This window comes from Halichoeres trimaculatus, unplaced genomic scaffold (genome assembly GCF_033239565.1).
Source record: "Halichoeres trimaculatus isolate MK-OKI-2021-1 unplaced genomic scaffold, fHalTri1.1 fHalTri1_scaffold_3, whole genome shotgun sequence".
Classification (NCBI taxonomy): Eukaryota; Metazoa; Chordata; class Actinopteri; order Labriformes; family Labridae; genus Halichoeres; species Halichoeres trimaculatus.
The window spans coordinates 28,279,342-28,301,793 of NW_027437181.1; the positions used below are offsets into that span (position 1 = coordinate 28,279,342).

General features: G+C 41.2%; 2 protein-coding genes across 2 annotated transcripts; both read left to right on the forward strand.

The window, feature by feature from the left end:
- Positions 1–2,157: 2,157 nt before the first annotated feature.
- prrg4 (proline rich Gla (G-carboxyglutamic acid) 4 (transmembrane)) lies at positions 2,158–5,854 on the forward strand. Its single transcript, XM_074666223.1, has 7 exons — positions 2,158–2,424; positions 2,654–2,764; positions 2,859–3,022; positions 3,105–3,132; positions 3,378–3,519; positions 4,740–4,934; positions 5,034–5,854. Exons 2-7 carry the CDS (start codon positions 2,662–2,664, stop codon positions 5,059–5,061), a joined length of 660 nt encoding a protein of 219 aa, XP_074522324.1. The 5' UTR covers positions 2,158–2,424; positions 2,654–2,661; the 3' UTR covers positions 5,062–5,854.
- Positions 5,855–6,647: 793 nt separating this feature from the next.
- Positions 6,648–20,006, forward strand: qser1 (glutamine and serine rich 1). The gene is made up of 13 exons (XM_074666222.1): positions 6,648–7,102; positions 10,059–10,168; positions 10,534–10,671; positions 12,404–15,700; positions 15,852–16,156; positions 16,249–16,365; positions 16,456–16,589; positions 16,676–16,863; positions 16,971–17,108; positions 17,849–17,946; positions 18,213–18,359; positions 18,543–18,638; positions 18,817–20,006. Exons 1-13 carry the CDS (start codon positions 6,993–6,995, stop codon positions 18,955–18,957), a joined length of 5,019 nt encoding a protein of 1,672 aa, XP_074522323.1. The 5' UTR covers positions 6,648–6,992; the 3' UTR covers positions 18,958–20,006.
- The last annotated feature ends 2,446 nt before the right edge of the window (positions 20,007–22,452 follow it).

A 22,452-nucleotide genomic window follows, 5' to 3' on the forward strand; every position in this document is an offset into this window, starting at 1 on the left:
AAACGCGTTCTTTCTCTACAAACAAAAGCTTTTGCGCTTTTTTTTTTACTCATTCTGCACAAAATTCGTCTCCTTCTCTACGTAGATGGTTGTTGTTGTGAGACAACCCACATGTAAATAGTGCATGCTGCAGTTGGTTTATCTGCAGAAAATGTCATGACCTCTTCTTATCAAACAGATACAGAAGACTGTGCAACAAAAGCAAATGAGTTGGTTTTCCATTTAGGTGCTGCAGCTGCTTGGAGGGAAACTTTTGCATGTACAGTTTAGGTTATCAGTGGATGTGGAAGGTAGCTCCAGTATTTTCATCTTGATTTGCATACATTTGACTTTTTTGCATTTTCTGTTATATTACCTCTCACTTTTTTATTTTTATTTTATTTTATTAAAGATCATAACTTTTTTAAATGGGCATAAAACACATATAAACTTGTGGGATTATCCAGCTCCTTTATGGCTGGGGACTTTTGGAAAATAATACAATTTGATGGTCAAATTTTAGACATCTCTGGGTTGGGATCTCACTGAAATAATCATATCAAACTGCACAAAGGGTGAAAACTAGCTGCGCGTCACAAACACACATTGAGTCAAGGCAATTTTTTCTTTTTTATTTAGCAGATGTAACTTTTGTAGTATAACTTCAGTTAAATTTTCTTTACACAGCAGCACTGGTAACTTTCCTTATATGAAGGACTCAAATTCTTCCTCAGCCTGTGTGTCCTTTCACTCTGTGTAGACACAAACACCACTGAGTGAGGTGATGTTTGACAAGGATTTCCCCACAAAAGAGACTCAATTTGTCATGATTATAAAATGTAATGCAAGTTTATGGTGGCAGTGTTATCCAGCATCATAATCTGGAAAAGCTCTTCATTTTCCTCAACCCCCTCCTTTTCTTTTTTTTTCCATATCAACATTCCTCTGGGTGAATCTCAGATACTCTGACAGTGTCCAGAAGCATCGCCAAACACAAGAGACAGTCTCTCACTGCTCTTCAATTAGCACCGTCCAGTAGTCACCACGATAATGTTCGATTGCATCCTATCTCTGCTTTACATAAACACTGATCAAGAGGCCCAGAGGCCCAGAGACAGATACGTGTATTTACATGGAGAGAGTGAAACATAAACACTGTAGTGCGGGAGGGTTTGCCAGTAGAATGGGAAACTTGACTTGTTTCTATTTGTGATGTCTTCAAATCCACCACAGTCAACATATGTTGTGAAGGAAAGAGACAGCCTAAGAGTAGCTATTTTATCACGGAGGCTTGTCTTTTCTCAGCCAAAAGGACTCCTCACTCTCCATCCTAACCTTTTCCCATACAAGGCTTGTGTGTAGTGGTGTAGTGGTGTAGTCACCAGCCTCTGAGCTACTGAGACAACCTGAGAGGTTTAGTGCTTGTAAAAAAGTCCAACGAACCGGATGATTTAAAGCCTTGTGTTGCTGTAGTAATTTGTGCCCGTCCTTAAGAAGTGTAGATACAACACTGTAAACATGAATAAGGGATTGAGACTGAAGTGGATCAGATGTTGCAGGAAAATGATAGCAGTTGACACTTTTAATGGATCATTTAAGTAAGATGATCCTTTACGTCCCAGTAAAGTTAAGTGTCTAAAATGGAAAAATGTGTCACTTATACCAAACACAGTTAGAGTACATTTATTAAAAGATGTCTCATTTCAAAATCTACATTTATTTGGTTCATTAAGTGCTCTGTAAACGCTGAATAGAAGGGTCCATACTTTTTAAAAGGACGATTATTTTTATTATTATTATTATTATTATTATTATTATTATTATTATTATTATTATTATTATTATTATTATTATTATTATTTTGACCCAAACTTTTAAATCTAAATAGCCTGTTTAATTGATGCTCTTTAAATATCTATCTTATTGCTAAAATCAAATGGTTCAAAAACTTTAAGTATGCAGCAATTCAACAAGTGCAGACTTAACACGTCCAAAAGTGAAGGCCTGTCAGTAAATGACTTGGCCTTGGGAGGAGTAGTGGTCACTGAGTCACAGTCAGATGATGTATTTGTAATTCTATGGGACACCTCAGAGTGAAAAGTTCAGCACAGAAGTACTCTCTCCTCCATGGTTTCAGCTGCCACCTAGCGTCCGCCTGCGTTCTCAGACCTCATCATATTATCCAGGTAAACGGGATCGATTGGTCGAGTCTGTGCAGGTAATGTAGGAAGACCAGAGGCCACATCTGTTGGTCGTAAACAAAGCACTTTTTTAGAAGTACTGGAACTTTTTTGGACCTTTCATGGACTAGAGGAGCTATTTTTAACTGTGGTTTAGACTGAAAAACAATGAGCTGCGGAAAACTTCGTCAAAGGGAGCTGCTGAGCACAGCTGTTGTTTATGACTGTCGGTGAAAGTTCCCTGACTCATCTAATCAGCGTCGAGGTTCGGACACGTCTCTGACGCTGCTTTATTCAGCTTTGATTCAGTTCTGTTAACTTTTCAGATATCATGTGCCACTTTTTTTCTACCTAGCTTTGGTAATATATAGTTATATGTTGTTGTTTAAGTAAAATTAAGTGTGTAGCTATATTGTGGTTTGAAGAAACCGGTCTTTGACAGTACTCTGCCCTCTGGACTGTTAATTCATGCCCCGCCCGTTGTCCATGCGCAGGTGCACATATGGCCATGTTTCTCCTTCTGTTCATACTCCTTCAACTCCTGTCATGTGGAGACCTGGCCTGTATGAGGAGGCTACTGTCCCAAGATGAGGGAGACCAAGAAGGTAAGAGAATTACAAAGTAATAACTCATATTATAGCCCCCCAATCCCTCCTGTTCAGGCCCTAATGTTCAGCATTTGGACATTTGTTTTTCCAGTGTTTGTAGATGAAGGGGACGCAAATTCGTTCCTGGGTCGCCATCTACTGTTCAACCGGTTTGACTTTGAGATTTTTGTGCCTGGAAATCTGGAGAGGGAGTGTTATGAAGAAACCTGCAATTATGAAGAAGCAAGAGAGGTCTTTGAAAACATCCCAGCTACAGTTAAGTGATGCTGCTCACTGAGTGTTTGTAGTAGAAGTGAAGAAGCCCAGCTCAGTATAACATTGATGTGTTGTTTTGCAGGATGATTTCTGGAAAAAATACACAGCAGGTAAGGGAGGACGACAAACCCAATCATGACTTTTAACAAGAGTCATTGCGCTACTTGTGCTCCTAAAACCAGTTGTACCACTTGCTCAGCTGTCCACGGTAGCTTTTAGATTTATTGTTTTTCTTACAAGACATTGTGTTACTGAAATACAACTTGCTTTGAATCAGACAAGAAGACTTAAGTTTGAATCACACATCTTTACCAGCCCTATACATTGTACTGTACTGTACTGTGATGCTCCACAGATAAGGACAAGCGTGCCTCTCGGGTAGATGTGACCTCTCTGTTAGTGGGACTGATTGCTGCTGGAGTTAGCATTGTTATTATCTGCCTCCTGGTCTGGTACTTCTGTCAAGGAAAATGTAAGGATGATTTAAGCCGCGCAAGGTGAGTGAGGGAGTATTTAATAACTATTTCTTCCTGCTTTAGCTTGATTTATTTGACTTCTAAATAACAGAGAATGTCTGAAAATTTGCTTGAAAGTCCACACTGATGTTGTCATTAGCTTGTTTTGAATGATAAGACCTAAAAAGATTCAATTAACTCTTTTATAATACTGTACAATAATAATTTATTGTTAAAAAAAGTTACCTGAATTAGATATTCGATCTCTACAATGCCATGATTAGCCTCCACCATGACTTTTGTACCTCATTCTCAGAAGCAGTGGCCTTCAAAGCTATGATGAGTATTAAAGCTGCCAATAGCAACTACTGTTTCAGAGCAGGAGAACTCATTTAAAGCTCCTCTGAAGACTTCTTAACTTGTTATAAACTAAATTTAAATAAGAGTGAGGTATTTTTATGACATGGAAAAGCAATTTTTTTTTACATTTTGATATAGTTAGATGCAGTGATTGACAGCATGGTGAAGGAAAAAACTTTTTCCAGCTTTTTACTGTGAAAATATCCATGATAAGAGACAGTTGAAAGAAAGCAAGATGTCTTCTTTTAGTGAACACAACCTTTTTAAAACATATCTAACACATGTATAGCAAGATGGTCAAAAAGGGTCAAATCAACAAACACAGAAGGTTCCTCATGAGAGCTAAGTTAAAATATAATGTCATGCAACTGGAAAGTTAGAGCAACTGCTAGCATTTAGCCACATTGATGCGTTTTAAAAGTGTCAGAATTGAATTGTTTGAATTGCCTCCCTTGTCCCTTTTTATCTTTTCAATTTTTTATAAAATTTTCTGTTGTATTAAGCTGTGGTACTTTGAAATCATCTTATGAAAACAGCTGTCTAAATTTAATTTATTTTTTATTATGTATTATTATTACTGTGTCAGTAGAATAAAAAAAATACATATACTAAACTTGCAAATTCTGTAAAATCTGTCTTTCTCCGAATCTTTTAATGAAGCATAGGACAGCAGCAGCTCTTACAGACTGAGCTGTGACTAATGGTAGCTTAACTTGTTTTTGCTTATCAGTTTTTAATTTTCATTATTTTACTGAGTATATACTTAAAACAATTAGGTGTCTTACTTTACAATAGGGATCATTATCACAATAACACATTTCTAATTTTAATCATTTAATTTTTGTAAGTGGGTCATATAGTGTATAAATATGATCTATACATTGTGTCCTCACTCCTCACAGCTCCATTCGGGCTCGACCCAGGAGAAGTAATGCTTCTCTTATAATGCGACGACTAGAGGAGGTGTCCTTACAACCTGTGACCCCACCTACACCCCCAAACCTGCTGGAGGACATAGAGCCTCCGGGGCTGCCATCCTATGAGCAAGCAATAGCAAAAAGTGGACAGCATGATGCCCCACCTCCTCCTTATCCCGGGTAACTACATAGCCATTTGTTCTGCATACAATTAAGTTTTCTCAAGTCCATGTACACAATTCATTCAGTTTTCTCATCTTTTCTCTTTTTCGTTCTCAGCTCAAGAGCTGGAAGTATTCGGCGGTAGTACTCAGGACATTATATCAACATGTCTTCAACATGAAGGGACAGCTGGGTTTTACACTGTGCTGCATGACTCAAGGTTGTGCACCATTTTTTCTTATTACAAGGTTTAATTTTATTTGGTGCCTCCTGGTTATTGCTCTGATGAAGCTTTCTTTTTATACAATTGTATTACCTCTGGTCTGTCAGTGTAACTTTTCTATGGCAGTGTGTTTTTTTTAACCAGCTTGTACCAAAACATGTGTCCTACTGACTTTTGTCACAGCTGTGGTTACGCTCTGTCACGTCACGAGAACTGTGTGTTGAATAAGCTTTAAAACATCCAGTTTGCTGCTGTTTTTGAAATAAAAATGAAGACTTATAGACGTGGATATCAGAGTTCTACGTTTAAAAAGAATGTTGCTTTTAGTCACAGCATTGAAGGTTTAAGATTAAGATCAGGGCGGTGTTTCAGTACATGACAAGTATTAATTCAGAGTGAAGAAAGATAGACAGCTTTACACATCTTTACAGCTTCCTGTAACCTCCAGAAGAAGCAAAAGAAGCTGCAACTGTTTTTTTTTTCATTAAACTTTGGTTTATGTTTTTATTAAGACAATGTCTTAAGGATAACTCAAGTATTTTTAATGCACCGTATAACAAGCTTGCTTCACTTTGTTCGTCATTTTGTTCATCATCATCATCATCATCCTACAGCTTTTTGTTTTTGTGCAGGTGTTCTAGTAATTCTAATGCCAGTTTTACTTTGAATGATAAGTTTGTGTATTTGTAATAAATGTATCATTTAAAATCACAAGTGAGGGTCTGCAAAGTTTTTAAAACCATGGAAGAAAATAAAACCTAAAATAAATGTGACTGTTTGAAAGTAACCGGCACGTTGCAGTAGTTTTTCTGACAAAAGAATGTCATTTTCTAAAGTATAGTTTTTATGGTCATTGACAAAACCTGGTTGATTATTAGGTCCAAGTGTAAAACACAAAAAATATGACCAATATATCACCATGACGTGCATTTAATAGCTCATCTGAAGCATTTCTAGCAGATAGGAAAACCTTGTTTTGTGAGAATGTTTTAAATAAAATGGACATTTTGATATATTCTTCTCATCTTATAACTTTGTTTACGGTTTTCAATGGCTCGTGAGAAATTTCTCTGAAGCTTAAGTGTAAAAATGATTATTTTTAAGCACTGTGTTAGTAACATATGGTGAAAAACATGTAACTATGGAGGGCAGAATGCTCCAGTTTCTCTATGCTTAAAATGTATAGCCCAAAGGCTCTGTTGACTAAAAACTCTCTTTTTTATTAATAAAAAATGATTTAATAATGTCAAACCAAATCAGAAGTAGGAAGTCTCAAAATTGTTTCCTATGCCCCTTATGTTCATTACTGATTAATTCACTATCAGTAGGATTAGTGAAAGAGTCTTACACATCAGACTACTTGAAAAACCTAAAAAATTTAAATGTCTTCAATTAGTCAGAGCATTATCTGTTTCAAAGTGCTTTGCATGAAAATGCGAAGCAGTAAATCATTTGTGTGTCAGAATGTTTGTCATGAAGCACACAGGTAGGCCAGATTTTCCTGAACTTTAGGTGGGCAGAAGGAAAACTACAAAACTTCCAGCCAAAGTGTGCGGCGGTGCATCCTGGGAAATAAACTAACATGGGTAGGTGAAACCATGCAGGGCTTGCACGTCTCTCCATGACGAGAGATGAACAAAAACTAACGAAATCAATCTGAAGGCTAGGGGTACACTTTCATCCAGGACGTCGCGCAGCGTAACGGCAGCTCTGCGGACTGCAAGGTGCTCTGACGGGATAGCCTCGCCTTTCCAGGTCGGTCTGTCGGTGGGTCGGTGGGTCGGACCCCGGGCTGCTACGATGCGTGTCCGCTGCTCCACGAAGCTCCGTCGGGGAAGTGAATCTTTCACCGGATGATGGACAGGAACTACCCGACCTCCAGCTTTGCGGACGCGCTGGCTGCTCCAGCACAGACCGTAGCTTCATGGGCCTATGACCGCAGTACGGCTAGTGTCAAGCCCAGGTAAACGATGAAGTAGTGGGCGCATTCCTGAGGAAATATCGGTGATGGAGGGCCTAGTTTGTTTTGGAGAAAAGTGGGGAAGTCTCTGTCGTTACTGGGGACACTAGAGGGATTGGATAGTTCAGGGAATTTTCTGGGAGTTGGAGAGGATCTCACTTTCTGTCTCCCACCCTGCTAGTTTTGGCTAGCACACCGCCTCCCCAGCATGGCTCTGTACAGAGTTAGTCAAACTAGAGGAATGAGTTTTCTACGTGTTGTAAGTTAACCCGCTAGGTAGCTAAAACGAGCATTTCATCATCGATTGCTCTACTTTACTCACAGGTGTTTACGAAAACCCAAACAAGAAGGGCTACTAGCCTGCAATGCTAGCCATATCACTTATAGCTCTGAAATTAGTGCCATTTAGCTGTTGTGTTGTTACCTAAGAGCTAAGGGGCGACGTGTCTACTCCGAGTCCTTTTCCTTAATATTGAAAGTGGCTGGTCCAGTGTTTTCTTTGACATTAATGTAACATTAACTTTGCAAGCACAAACCTGCATAGGTTGCAGGTCTAAAACCTAGTCACACTCACTTCTGTCATTACAGTCAGTCAATTTTAACAGACCTAATACACAACAAGTGTTATCATGACACTCTTAAAAAAGAGCAGGTCAACTCAGTACTCTTAAGTCCACTATTTATAGACATCAAACTTAAATCAACCACAGGCTCTTTGTCTCATTTGGCATCAACAAACCATCCTTTAAGAGGCAGGCACATTAGCAGAACTAGACTTCTGATGGACAGCCCCCTGTGAGGGTCCAAGAGGGTGAGACAGAGATGGACAAAAACATAAAAAATGAAGTAGATTTATAACTACAGTGCTAGCAACAATGATCAAATTATGCGCGATATTAGTATAAACTATTACAATTTTTTTGTCTTTGTTTACACCCATGGTGCATTAATTTTGCAGGCGCAATAACAGCGTATGCATGCCAACAAGCTCCAACATGTTGGCTGTATCCATAGAGGTATTTTGAGGTATCAAAAATAGTCAGCAAAGTAGCTACACTTCTAAAGCACAGGTGTTTGGAGGAGGACTCCTCTTTGACAGGGCCAGTGTACAGGTTCATCTGAAGAAGTATACACAACAGTCTTTACATCAGTTGTTTGACAGCTCTTGAAGAACAAAGGAAACAAATTAGGGATGCACGACATTGGATTTTTGTATATATATGATATGTCGATATATCGAAACCCCTTTTGGCTGATACCGATAATCACAAGTTTGTTTGTTTTTTTCTCTGTAAAGAAAGCTAAGTCTATCCTGTACTGGAATTTATAAGTTACTCTTATGTTACTCTTATTGTGACGGTCTTATTTGTTTAAGAAACACACATAAAACAAGACAAAACACATTTGATTTTACCATAAATAAGAAATGTATTATTTTTTCAAACTCAAGACATTCAGTATTGAAATATAGAAAAATCATTTCTTTAGATCACATGAACTTTAAATGTACAATGCATTTTTAAACATAACCAAGTTGCATTTGATTATTTTATAGCTATAACATCCTGGTGACAGACACAGAACTCTGCAGAATAAAAGAAGTGCTACATTTTATTTAAGGAGCTTATTTTTCAGATGGAAAATAATAATAATCCTTACTGAATAGCACCTTATCGGCTGTGCCTATCGGCAGAAATTTTCATATCTGCTGATACCGATAAACATGTTTTTAAGCTTTTATCAGCCAATATCGATATTGTGCCGATAATATCGTGTATCCCTAAAACAAATTAATCCATTGCTTTATCCATCAATCATTCACAAACAAAAGAACATCAGGTTAAATATAACATTAGCAATCTCAGTTTCAAATAACTGTGCTTAAATGAAGCTGTGGCTTAGTCCGTTTTGAGAAAAAGAAAAAAAAAACCTTCCAAATGTAAATAGTGCTATAGTAAAAGGTTTCAGTGCAGTGAAGACTAAACACATTTTGCTTTGTGGCTTAAATCATAGCATTAAGTAATACAAACAGTGAATGTTCTGATTAGAAGAGCAGCCTTTGGTTATCTCGGTTGTCCTCCTGTCACATCAGTGAGACCAAAATAACAAGAGTTTGTAGCGGTTGATTCATCCGTCTCAACTGCTGAAGAAACAAACTGTTACACCCCGGTGACCATTTTTACATTGAAAGCTTTTCAAATGCAAAGTCATCAAATGCAACAGTATTAGAAACACATTTAACACAATGTCATCCAGTTAAACAAAACAATGAACTAAAACCTCTGTACTGAACATGTGGTACATTTTATACTTCCCTATAAATGAAACCGTTCATGTAGTAATTTTTGTGAATGAAGAAAAGCTGCTGTGTTGGATAGCATTAGATCCCAAACATGTATCTTACTTGGGGGCCAATGAGTTAATTCCCCGCTTGGCTGTATGTTATGTCAGAGCTCCTCCAATTAATAGTTGAGTACCAAAGGAGCGTTGTATAAGAGAGGATTTCACATCTGTGTATGTAAAAAGGACAAGAACAAGCTGTGGATGACACCCTCTCTGCTCTGAGTCCTTTCACAGATGTTTTCCTTCTGGCAAAAAGGGAACACTTTAGGTCAGGCTGGCTGCCTCTGATTAGCCCACCTCTGGTTTTATTTCTGTTTCCAATGATTTTCCCAAGAGAAGCAGAGAATCATATGTCAGATATTAAACTGTTCCCCAATTGACATTAAAATAGCACGCCACACCAAACATAGCATAGTTGTAACCTAGCATGCTACTTTGAGCCATTGTTGCATTTTCTGCAGATAGGGTGTGTGCAGGTCGACAGAATCTGTCACAGAAAACAAGAATGCTGTGTTTCAAGAAAAGCTATTTGCTCAGGTCATACATGTTGAAGTGCTTCTTTGATACCTTTGAAGATTACAGCTTGAATTTACATGTGTGTTTTGTGTTGATACAGTTCCAGTTATGGTGCAGCACACCTCGATGCAGAGCTTCTCCAGCGGCAAAGCTACACATCAACCCACCAGCTTCCCACCTACACTACATCACATCTCCCTGCTGCAGCAGGTGAGTGCTGTAATGTTGTAATCCATGTGTGGTTAGTGGATCAGATCTTTTGAATTATAAATCATTCATGTTGCCATGCTTAGGTTATTTGAATCTATGAATTTATAATTAAAATAATACAGGTTTCATATTTTAATTTTTGGGAGCTTAGATATAAGTCTGAGTCATTTTGCAGTCCTTGATAATGAAAAAAAATGAAGATGTTCTTTTAAATATGGTGCCAAGGAATGATTGTGGAATAAGTTAAAATCAGAATCCTTTTGCATTTGTTTTAGTTTAGTTTGTAAGCGGCTCCAAGTAGTAATACTTACATGAAGTGTCATCATAAACAGTTTATTATTCTCTCTTCCTCTCTTGAATACTAGGAGCACTTGACTCAAGCAGTAATACTTCTGAGACCTCAATCATGAGCTTCCTGTCGGCCATGGAGTCTAGAAGCCTTCAGGCTGGTCCTGTTAGTGCCTCGCTGCTTCCTCCTTTTAGACCTCCATCGTGGCCTGCTGGTGAGAAAACATGCACTCATTCAGGGGTTCAGGTCGACACGGCATAGAACAGCATATCTGGACTTTTTCATGAAATGTTTAAAACTGCTTTTTTCAATGAGTTAATAAGGTACAGCAGTTTCAGGTTTTGTTTGAAACTTCATTGTAAACTTTTATAAATACACTCACCAGCCACTTTATTAGGTACACCTTGCTAGTACTGGGCTGGACCCCCTTTAACCTTCAGAGCTGCCTTAATCCTTGTTGGCATAGATTCAACAAGGTTCTGGAAACATTCCTCAGAGAGTTTGGTCCATATTGACGTGATAGCATCACACAGTTGCTGCAGATTTGTCGGCTGAACATCCATGATGAGAATCTCCCGTTCCACCACATCCCAAAGGTGCTCTATTGGATTGAGATCTGGGGACTGTGGAGGTCATTTGAGTACAGTGAACTCATTGTCATGTTGAAGAAACCAGTCTGAGATGATTCCAGCTTTATGACATGGAGCGTTATCCTGCTGGAAGTAGCCATCAGAAGATGGGTACACTGTGCTCATAAAGGGATGGACATGGTCAGCAACAATACTCAGGTAGGCTGTGGACTTTAAACCATGCTCAGTTGGTACTAAGGAGCCCAAAGTGAGCCAAGAAAATATCCCCCACACCATTACACCACCACCACCAGCCTGAACCGTTGATACAAGGCAGGATGGATCCATGCTTTCATGTTGTTGACGCCAAATTCTGACCCTACCATCTGAATGTGGAGCAGAAATCCAGACTCATCAGACCAGGCAACGTTTTTCCAATCTTCTATTGTGCAGTTTTGGTGTTGCTGTGTGAATTGTAGCCTCAGTTTCCTGTTCTTAGCTGACAGGAGGGTCACCCGGTGTGGTCTTCTGCTGCTGTAGCCCATCTGCCTCAAGGTTGGACGTGTTATGTGTTCAGAGATGCTCTTCTGCAGACCTCGGTTGTAACCAGTGGTTATTTGAGTTACTGTTGCCTTTTTATCAGCTCCAACCAGTCTGTCCATTCTCCTCTGACCTCTGGTCAGACCTCTAGGCCCACAGAACTGCTGCTCACTGGATATTTTCTCTTTTTGGGAACATTCTCTAAACCCTAGAGATGGTTGTTGGTTAAAATCCCAGTAGATCAGTAGTTTCTGAAATACTCAGACCAGCCCGTCTGGCACCAACAACCATGCCACGTTCAAAGTCACTTGAATCACCTTTCTTCCCCATTCTGATGCTTGGTTTGAACTGCAGCAGATCGTCTTGACCATGTCTACATACCTAAATGTATTGAGTTCCTGCCATGTGATTGGCTGATTAGAAATTTGTGTTGATGAGCAGTTTGACTGGTGTGCCTAATAAAGTGGCTGGTAAGTGTATATTCTAGAGAACTTTTTCTATTAACATAGTTTAAAATCATATTAAAGAATTTTCAAATATTTTCAGCGTCTTTATAAACTTAGTTATGGCTCCATAAATGTAAAGTTCAGTTTGCATATTTTCCCTCACTTTTTATGAGCCATGAATTATGACAACTCATAAATTAACTCACAGATTAACCCTGCATCATACAAAGTTAAGTAGTGTTAACATTTTTGAGGAATATATATCAGTAGCTTGCTGCACCTTCATGTGGTTTGAATTTGCTGGACACTAAGAGGGAGATAAAATGATGTTTGTCAGGTGCAGTTGCATCTTCCTGTCCTGCTCTTCAGTTGTTTACTCCAATCTTTGCAGGTACCAACTCCTCCACCACAGAGCTGTATTTGACCGGTGCCCTGCCTTCTACTGCCACTTTCCCCTCTCCTCCTACTCTGTCGTCCTATCAGCACACTGGTGCCTACCCTTCAAGGAGTTATGCCACCAACCCATCCTTGGCTCTCACGGATCCTGCCTTCAGCACTTCCACCAATGGCCTGTTTTCTCATCATGACCCCCTACTCCATCTCAAACCAAGCCAGACTGTGCTTCCCACTGCACTGGCCTTCAATCACCTACCTGCCCCTGCTCTGAGCTCAGCTCTGCCCGTTCAGTCCTCCACTTACCGCTCTGCCCAGGAGTCAGCCCCACACCTCTTACAACCTCAGTTCAGCCTACTACCTTCCACCCTGTCTGCTCCTCATGCTGCTCCACAGCCATACGGAGCAACGGTTTTCTCAGGCTCCATTGAAAGAGCTCTTCAGCGTGAATGTAGTGTGATCAAACACCACCAGAGGCCTTCTAGCAGCCACACAGCCTCCGAGCAGTTGCCTGATTCAGAGCACTCCTTACAGGGATACTTCAGCTCTGCTAATGAAGGGGATGTGTCCTACCAGCAGGACCCGTCCCGCCAGACCCCAGTGTCCTGCAGCCCTTCCACCGTTGCCGATTCCTCTCAAGGGGTCAGTCATGCTCCACAACCCAAAACAGACTCAGTCACTCAAGCTTATTCGTCCACTTCCTTGTCAAAGGCTGATGACTGCTCTTCCAAACTAGCTCAACACTCTGCAGGTGGCGAAGAGAGTCACAAACACTCTCAGCACCTGGCAACAGGGTCTCCGGAGCATTATGTCCCCCCAGGTCAAAAACAGAACTCAGTGATTGCTAATCAGCAGACAGCCCAGCTTTCCAACCTTAGCCTTGCACAGACCTACATCACCCCCCAAACCCAGTCTCAGAGCTCCAACACCAGCTCAAACAAACTCTCTCCCCTTTACAAGACTCTGCCTTCCCTCTCCAGCCAGTCTGATAATGTTGCATCTGTAAGTCAGCCTCTAGTTTACTCTTCCAGTCCTGGGCTAAGCCAGGAGCAGCAGATCCAGTATGGAGCCCAGGTCCAAGGCTTGTGTCAGGGAAATCTCTCTGAGAGCTACCCTTCATCCCACTCTCAGGGTGCCTCAAATGTGACTTTTACATCTCACTCGCAGGGTCCAGCCTCAGTATCTCTGTCCCAGAGTTACTCCACAGGACAATCTCTTAACCAGTCGCTGGACTCCCCTTACCCCTCTACATGTGTGCAGAGCCTACCCACATCAAATTCTACACAGGACTACAACTTAATGCAGTCCTCATTGGAGGGTAAAACACACAGCTCTCTGTCCCAATCAATGCCACATAAGTATGTTTTGTCTTCACCGTTGCCTACCTACTCTTCTACTGCTCAAGCCTTACAAAACAATGTTAGGTCCTCAATCCAGGACATAAAGTCAACATATGGCAAACAGAAACTTGAGGAGCTTCCCATCCAGGACCTTGAAGCTCTCCAGCAGGCATCTTTGGAAGGTTCTGCTGCTGCTAGCAACATGTCTGCCCATAACAACGTCATCTATGTAGTGTCAAAAATGGATGATCATCACAAAACACAAAGTGTTATCCGAAGCAATTCACGATCTGAGGACCAGCATATGGGGCTGGGTCAGGCAAACACGGCACAGGTGAAGGATGACAGAACCGGCTCTCTGAACCAACAGCATGTTCATCTAAACAGCACCAATGGTCACGATACCAACAGCACAAAAACTACAAACTCAAGTATTATATCGTCTCATGTGCCCCTTAGTTCAGAACAGCTCAAGCAGCACCCTCTTCAACTCAAATCTCCTGAGCCACATCAACAAAGCCACCTGAACCATCGTCAGTCTCAAAGTCAGACCCCAGCCTCCCACACACAGTTCATTACTGTCCCCAGTGCTCAGGTTCTCCTCGAGCACAACCAGATGATTCTCCTCCAGCAGCCCCTCGTCCAGCACGCTCAAAACACTTCAAAGGGGATACCAGTGCAGGGTGTCCAGCATGCCCAGGACCTGGGCCCTGTCCACGTCCAGTATCTTCAGATGGATCGAGAGCTGCTGGGTGCGAGTGCCACTGAAACCCATAACCAGCAGGACACCGTAGTGTCCGAACAGAGCTCAGGATGTCCTGATGCCTCTAAACACCACTATAGCCAGTCCGTAAACCAGCAACCCAACGATGCCAAGAACCACTTTGCTCTCAACTCCATCTGCTTCCCTGACTCCATGCTGCTGGCCGACGACAGGAACATTTTGTCAAATGTTGATGACATCCTGGCAGCTACAGTCGCTGCCTGTGGCGTCACACCACAAGACTTTGTGAAAGCTACATCTTCTGCTGAGGCTGACATGGCGGTGATGGCAAGTCCAGTCGACTCTAAAGGCCACTTCCAGACGGTGGATATTAGGCACATGTCTCCAAGCTTCACCAACACTAACACCCACACCATGGCCATGACACTAAATGGAGCTCAGATGGCGGCAGACTGTCAGAGTCACCACAACAACAGCTCTGACATCAACACGAATGGAGATGGAGGGAGTTCTGAAAATGACTATCACTTAGCTGGGCAGGTGTACGACCCCTCAGGCCTCCAAAGCAGCATCAAGGGGAATGTAAAGTGTATTAAAACAGAGGATGGCCCCATGGACAGCCCAGGAGGTGAAGACTTTCTGAAAAAGAAGGCCCGCTCTAAATCCTTGACCAAACCAACTGGTCCTGAGGAGGACAATGGGCAGGCCAAACAGGCCAAGCGAAGTGCACCAGCAAAGCGGCAGAACTCCAGAGGTAGTGACGTCAGCTCACCGTCCTCCACACAAACTGTGTTTGACGGTTGTCCGCAACAGGAGAGGATCAGACAGAAGATCCGTGAAGTTGAGGAAAAACAGCCAGAGGTCAAAACTGGCTTCATTGGATCTTTCCTTGACTTTATCAAATCTGGCCCCAAACAGCAGTACTCCCCAAGTCCTACAAGAACCATCAGCCGCCCAAGAAAGCCGTGTACTACATACAAACCACCACCGTGTACTTTACCATCTTTGCCTTCAAAGCTGCAGACTCTGCCGGGGCCTTTGATTCCTCAGGAGAGTCAAGTCGTGAGCTCTCAGAAGCGCCTGGAGGAAGATCTACAGAAAAACCTGGAAACTCTTCCATCGTTCAGTTCAGATGAGGAGGAGAACACAGGGAAGAACCAGGCTCTGAGAAACAGCATTACCTCAGCACTGTCTGCCCTGGATGAGTCTACGGATCGGAAACCCAGGACGGGTACGTTTAACCCCAAGTCCCTTTCATTACTGAAATATTCTAAGTATCTTGGGGTTATTGAGAGGTGATTTCTGATTAATTGATGATAGCAATGTATCGCCTCATGTTCATTTTTATGTTTTTCTCAAAAATATTTGCAACTCTTCTCCAGATAACCAAACCCCTGGTTCGATGTTGAAGCCTCACCAAGTTCCCACCATACCACTCCCCGTCACTGAGACCCGCTTGTTGCAGGTTGTCACTCCTACACAGACCCCAAACACTGTAACAAGAGGGACTACCTTTGTGGCCAAAGAGGAGTCCAAAGAGACCCCTCCAGGCCAGCTGGCAGTGAGGCTGACGAGTGTGGCCATTGAGGGACTGACTGATGAGGAGCTGTCTGACAGCGGAGGAGAGGGAATGTACAGAGAGAGGGATGAGTTTGTCGTCAGGAACGAGGACATTGAGATCTTAAAGGTAGAGCCACGGGAAATTTGATTCATTGAGATTCACTGTTCATAAACCGAAGCTGCTTCTGATGATTTTTCTGTTTGGTGTTTTGTGCTCAGGTGACAATGAGAGCAGGCAGTGAACCTCCGGCTATCTGGAAAGTCCAGAAGGCTCTGCTGCAGAAGTTTGTACCTGAGTTGAGAGATGGGAAGAGAGTCTTCTCAGCCACAAACAGTGTAAGTAAAGATGCTGGGACAAATGCAGGCGGGTAGTGGTATGTATTCTTCATTCTGAGACATTTGACAAGTTTTTGTTTGTGTGTGCAGTATCTTGGATATTTTGGTGATGCCAAGACGATGTACCAGAGAGTATACGTGAAGTTCCTGGACACGGTTAACAAAAGAGAGTATGTACGAGTTTGTAGTCGAAAGCCACGCTACAAGCCTATGAACTCCCTGAGGTAAGCTAACAGTATTTTCTGATTTAACTCGGCTACATGATCAAACACAGCTCTTACGGGGTTTTCCCTGTCATTTTGACACCCAGGGGTGCTCAGGTGAAAACTTTGCTGGGCCTGACAGCCGCACCTTCGTCAGTGTCCCCAAACCAAAAGCCACGACCCAAACAGCTCAAGACACGTGCAGAGCCCCCACCCAAGAAAAGGAGGAAATGGAAGGAGGAGTTTTCTCCTACTGCTTCAGGATCATCTGCAGAAGAAGGTGGTGAAGATGATGGTGAGGAAGATGCTTCATAAATCTTAAGATATAAGTTTATTTAATACAAATCTTAATCCTTCGTACTAAATAATGGCTGGTCTTTAACATCTGTCTCACACTTTCAGAGTTAAACCCTCCAGTGCCATTTGCTTCACGTCTCCTCAACACACGAACCATGAAGGAGACGTTCAAGAGTTTTGTGGAGCTGCTCGTCAGCATTGCCTTGGACGAAGACATGATCACAGCCTTGGAGAGGGCAAACGGTGAGCAAGCAGATTTCTAGGCAAAGGGATGATTGCTTTATTAATAGGGATGCACGATATAGGATTTTTGCCGATATCCGATATGCCGATATATCGAAACCCCTTTTGGTCGATACCGATACCGATAATCACAAGTGTGTTTGTTTTTATCACTGTAAAGAAAGCTAAGTCTATCCTGTACTGGAACTTATATGTTACTCTTATTGTGACGGTCTTATTTGTTTAAGAAACACACATAAAACAAGACAAAAAACATTTGATTTTACCATAAGTAAGAAATGTATTATTTTTTCAAACTCAAGACATTCAGTATTGAAATACAGAAAAATAATTTCTTTAGATCACATGAACTTTAAATGTACAATGCATTTTTAAACATAACCAAGTTGCATTTGATTATTTTAGAGCTACTGTAACAACCTGGTGACAGACACAGAGCTCTGCAGTGCAAATAAATGAAGTGCTACATTTTATTTAAGGAGCTTATTTTTCAGATGGAAAATAATAATAATCCTAACTGAATAGCACCTTATCGGCTGTGCATATCGGCAGAAATTTTCATATCTGCCGATACTGATAAACGTGTTTTTAAGCTTTTATCAGCCGATACCGATATTGTGCCGATAATATCGTGAATCCCTATTTATTAAAAGGCCCCAAACTATATGAAAGAAGTTTAAGTTCTCAACTAGAAGGGTGGTGATCTCAAGAATGATGGATTTGTCAACTTTTTTCCCCAGATGAGTTGCTGCTGCCGCACATGAAAAGAGTGGATGGGATGATCACAGATAACAGGAAACGCCTGCTTCACAAACTGCACATCGGGCAGGTCCTAAAGGTGGGTTGATTTGAAGCGTTTGACTAGAGCCATGGAAAAGCCGTTTTTAGATTTCACAAAGCAGCATCCTGTGAATAAAAAATATGCCACATCAATCTTAGGACTTTTTTTTTGTATTTTGTATACTGAGATGATACTTAACTTAATTACTGAGTCAAGTCTTTTCTTAATGTATACTCACTCTAAGGTGGTTAGTTAGCAAACAGAGTGAGATTTTTGAATCCAGAAACAGCAGGTGTACTGAACCTTGTGGCTATGTCTGTCAGACCGCTTTGGACAGTTTCCCAGAGATCTCAGTGGTGACTGAACTGAAGAAAGATGGGGAAACCCCGGCCTTTAAGGTGCGTCTGAGCGGGAAGGCTTACAACAAGAAAACCATGAAACCTTACAAGGTGCCCAACAAAGTGCCACAGGTAAGACATCATGTTTTTTTTCAGTGCACTCTTAATGTCTCACCAGTAGAGGGCACTGTGTAACCATGTGTGTCTCTCACTCATATTGTTCCATTCAGGGCTGATTTTGTTGTTTCTGATCATCCAAAACAATCTGGATGTCATTGAAAGTGTTTAAGACTTCTGGGTATTTCATTTTTTTAGGAGTACACAGTGGACCAGCAGAAAACTCAGTGGTTCTCTCTGTACCACTCTCTACAGCACTACAAGTACCACACGTACCTCATGTGTAAAGACGAGGTAAGACGTCATCGCTGGCCTGTTTGTCTCAAATTCAATTAACTGCTTCATGTCAGCCTGGATTTTACACTCTGACAAGTAATAGTTTGCAGGTTTCACTCCAGATGCTAATTACTCAGGGAGAACTTTCCTGTGTTACCTCTCTTGTAACGTGTCTATTTGTGCTTCTGCTGTCCAGATCGCATCCCTGCGGTTGCAGGTTGGGGACCTGGGCCAGGAGGAGACGGTACAGAAGTGTCTGCAGAACGTCGCGTGGGTGGAGGGGCTCTTTGATCGCTTTGGAGAGCTGATTAATCAAGTGCAGCAGGCCTGCCGATGATCCAGCTTTGACGAGCGGGGTTTTAAAACAAGACATCTAAAATGATGTAAAGTGAGAGGATGCCTCCAGCAGAAAAGGATTGACGGAGTCCTTCCAGCCACAGAGAGATTTGAATCAGGGACCTGTCAGATGATTTTCCTGAAGACATGTGGTGGCGAGGTGCCTATCAGTGGCTGCAGGTGAACAGCAGGAGATTTGATGATCTGTAGCGCTGCGTCCCAGCAGAAAGCAGAAACTTGATGATCAGGACAAGGACTTGGTTCTCGCGAACATTTTGGGAGACTTCCACATCATGCCTCTCCTAGTCTTTGTAGGTTTTTGTAGTTACAAGCCCACTTTTTATGGGCCTTTTCATAGATTTTTATTGTTTTTGTAATCTGTTTTGTTTTTAAACGCCAGATTATAACCCATGAGTATGCACTAGATAGAAAGCAATTTGTATAGGAAGTAGAGCACAGCAAACATGAACTCAGAAATCTGATTGCCTACAGTAATAACAAGCTTTCATCAATCATTTGATAAGTATACTCATACAGATAGATTGATTTATTGTAAAGAGAAAAACTATATATTATATATAACCGTAGCTATATACTGTTTTGTGAAGCATCCATTTTTATAATGGAGCACAATCTTATACATAATGTACATTTTGTAAAGAAACAGAAGCAGGGAGTTGGGAACTACAGCAATCCTTTTAGTAATGGTTTACTTTCTGTAAACTGTGGTTTCACGTCTGTGCTTCAAACAGCCCTTTGCTTTTAAGAAACAAGCCGGAGCCGATCCAGGACTGCTTTCTGAACTTTAATCAAACATCATTACCCTGGCTTATCAGAGGGTAACATGAAAAAAATAATGTCTTTTTACTCTTTTACAGACATAGCCCACATTTTATGACAAATAGATATATATTTTTCACAGAAGTAAATATTATGTTATTATCTTGTTCATTATGAGACTGTTTTTCATTGTTTTCCACTGTTTTCTTAAAAGGACTCTTTATAACTCAATTAAAAATTTTATGCTATCAAAAAATAATCTTGTTCTCCACAGATGCAGTTTGTAAATAAAGAGCCGCATGTATTAGTTGATCTTGCTTTTTTCTTTATTTAAATCAACATCCAGCTTCACGGTACCCTTCACATTTGGTTTGGAGCTGGTGTAGTTTGTTTGGGAAAAACATCGGATATTTTATTACTGTTGGATCAGGTGCTGGATTTCAGTCAGGACTACTCTTTTTTTTAAAAGAATGTAATATTTGCATTGCATGAGTTAAATCTGGCGATATGGCTCTGTTTGGGGAGCTCTCTGCTCTTCCACGTGCAAATACAGAAGAGGGGCGGGGCACAGAGCAGAGCAGACATCAGTGGCTGTACACGTCCGAGGTAAAACCAGGCACTTGAAGGAGCATCTCAGGTGGAGGTGGGTTGCACAGCCGTTAGCAGGGAAAGCAGTGAGAGTAGTGAAGCTAAAGAAGTTTATAAAGAAGGCTCACTCAGCTGTTTGCTGAATGGATGGTTGTATATAATGGTTTGGTAGTGTTGGTGATAAGAGCAGCTGGGCCAGGCTTGACTTCATGGCCTGTCTAAACCAACTGTGCTCTCTGACAACACTTCTACATTATCAAAATTAGCCTTTTTTGTGCCACAGACCGGTTTAATGTCGGACCGGCTATTCCTCTTGTCTTCTTACTGACTCTTTTACCCTGCCTAAAGAAACTTTCCAAAGATGTTTGTTTTTGTCCATTTTGCTAGCTTGGGGGATTTGGCATCAAGAATGAGTCATAGACAGGTATGACATAGAGAATCTGATATTTTTTCAAAATAAAACATAGTTCATAATCATATAATAAATCAAACTGATATAATGTAAGTTGAGTATTTTTTATGTGCAGCCCCTTATCAATTGACCCACAGACCGGTACCGGTATTTAGATGACATTAAACCTAACACCAAACACATTTTGAACCTGTTTAAGAACCAGATTGCTCTCAGAACATGTATACCTTGAAACTGTAGGGCTAGCTAGAAGGTTGGTGGTTCGAACCCAGTTCAAGGAGTCGTATGTCTATACGTTCTTTGGCAAGACACTGGACCCCATGAATGTGAATGTTTTGGATCAGTTAATATAACTGTAGTGGTCTCTCCCATTGCTTTTTGTGTCAAAGACTAGAAAAGAGCTTAATAGTGGTGGTAGTGGTTTGGGGTTCTTATTTGTTTTTCTGTTGGTTTCACTTCATTGTTGTTGTACATGATGCTTGTCACAGGCAAAGAACAAAAGAGCCATAAAAATGATTGAGCTATAAATACATCACAACACTTTTAACACTAAATAAAAACTGGGTCTAGTATAAAGGTTCCCCAAGTTTTCAGCCTATGACTGATAAACCAGTGCTGCCAAAGACCTGGGACCTCCTGCTGTGAGAATACACTTCCAGACCAACCTAAAAACAGACAAAAACAAACAGACAAAAGTCTTAAGGTAATTAACTTAATTGATTTGTAGAATCTTACACTCCCTTTGTGAACACATTGCTTTTTCCTCAGCCAGCCTGCTGCCACTGATACCTTCATTATCCTGATTTAGTCACCCCAGGGAGTCTTGTGGTAAGAAAGAAATGTGGACAGATCAAACATTTTGAGTTTGCTTAGTTCTATGAAATTGTACCCATATTTGAGTTATTTCAAACAATGTTTGATCAAATCCGCAACTGGACACCCAGGACTGATCACAATATGGTCTCAGATGTCATTTTTTTGTTAAGTCTCTTTTGTCTTTTTCTTTCTGTAATTTTTTTTTGAAATAATTTAAGTTTTATAATTTTTGAATGAAGATAGAGTAAGAGCTCACCTTCTGAAATAAAAGTGTAAGATCAAGTGTTAAGGTTGTTTTACACATCAGATCTACTCCATTAGACAAGGTCTGGATGACCTGGATTTGGAGTTACATCAGTTAATCAGTTAACAGCTGAGGTAATGTTTAAAGAAAGATGAGTGACAGAAAAGTTGGTTGGTGACAGACAAGTTGTAAATCACACTGTCAGAGTGTGAAGGTGTTTCCTCAGATCACAGAAAAGCTCTGAGAGTGTCTCCAGGCATCCCTGAAAAGTTCAGTCAACATTAACCTATGCTGAACCAAACTGGAGCAAGCAGTTCCTTACTAAAACTGCATCATCACCAGTCAGAGGGCAGTCAGTGTTAAATGTCACCTGCCTTTTGGACGCCGCCATAAACTTTGGCTCAGTTTGATGACAGTTTGGTTACAGCGTGGTGGCTGTTCCAGGGCGGGAAACTTGTTGTGCATCTTGCCCACCATGCTCTCATGACCAAACTATTCACTGTGAAGAGGTGGCTGACTTTGTGTCGTCTGAGAGGGTTTTAAGCCTGTTGAATAAAATATGATTGCCCAGCCACAATGCAAAATGACTGGCAACCCCCTCAAAACAAAAGTGTCTCTGTGCTGCAGCGACTGCTCTGTGAGGAAAGCCACTGTCC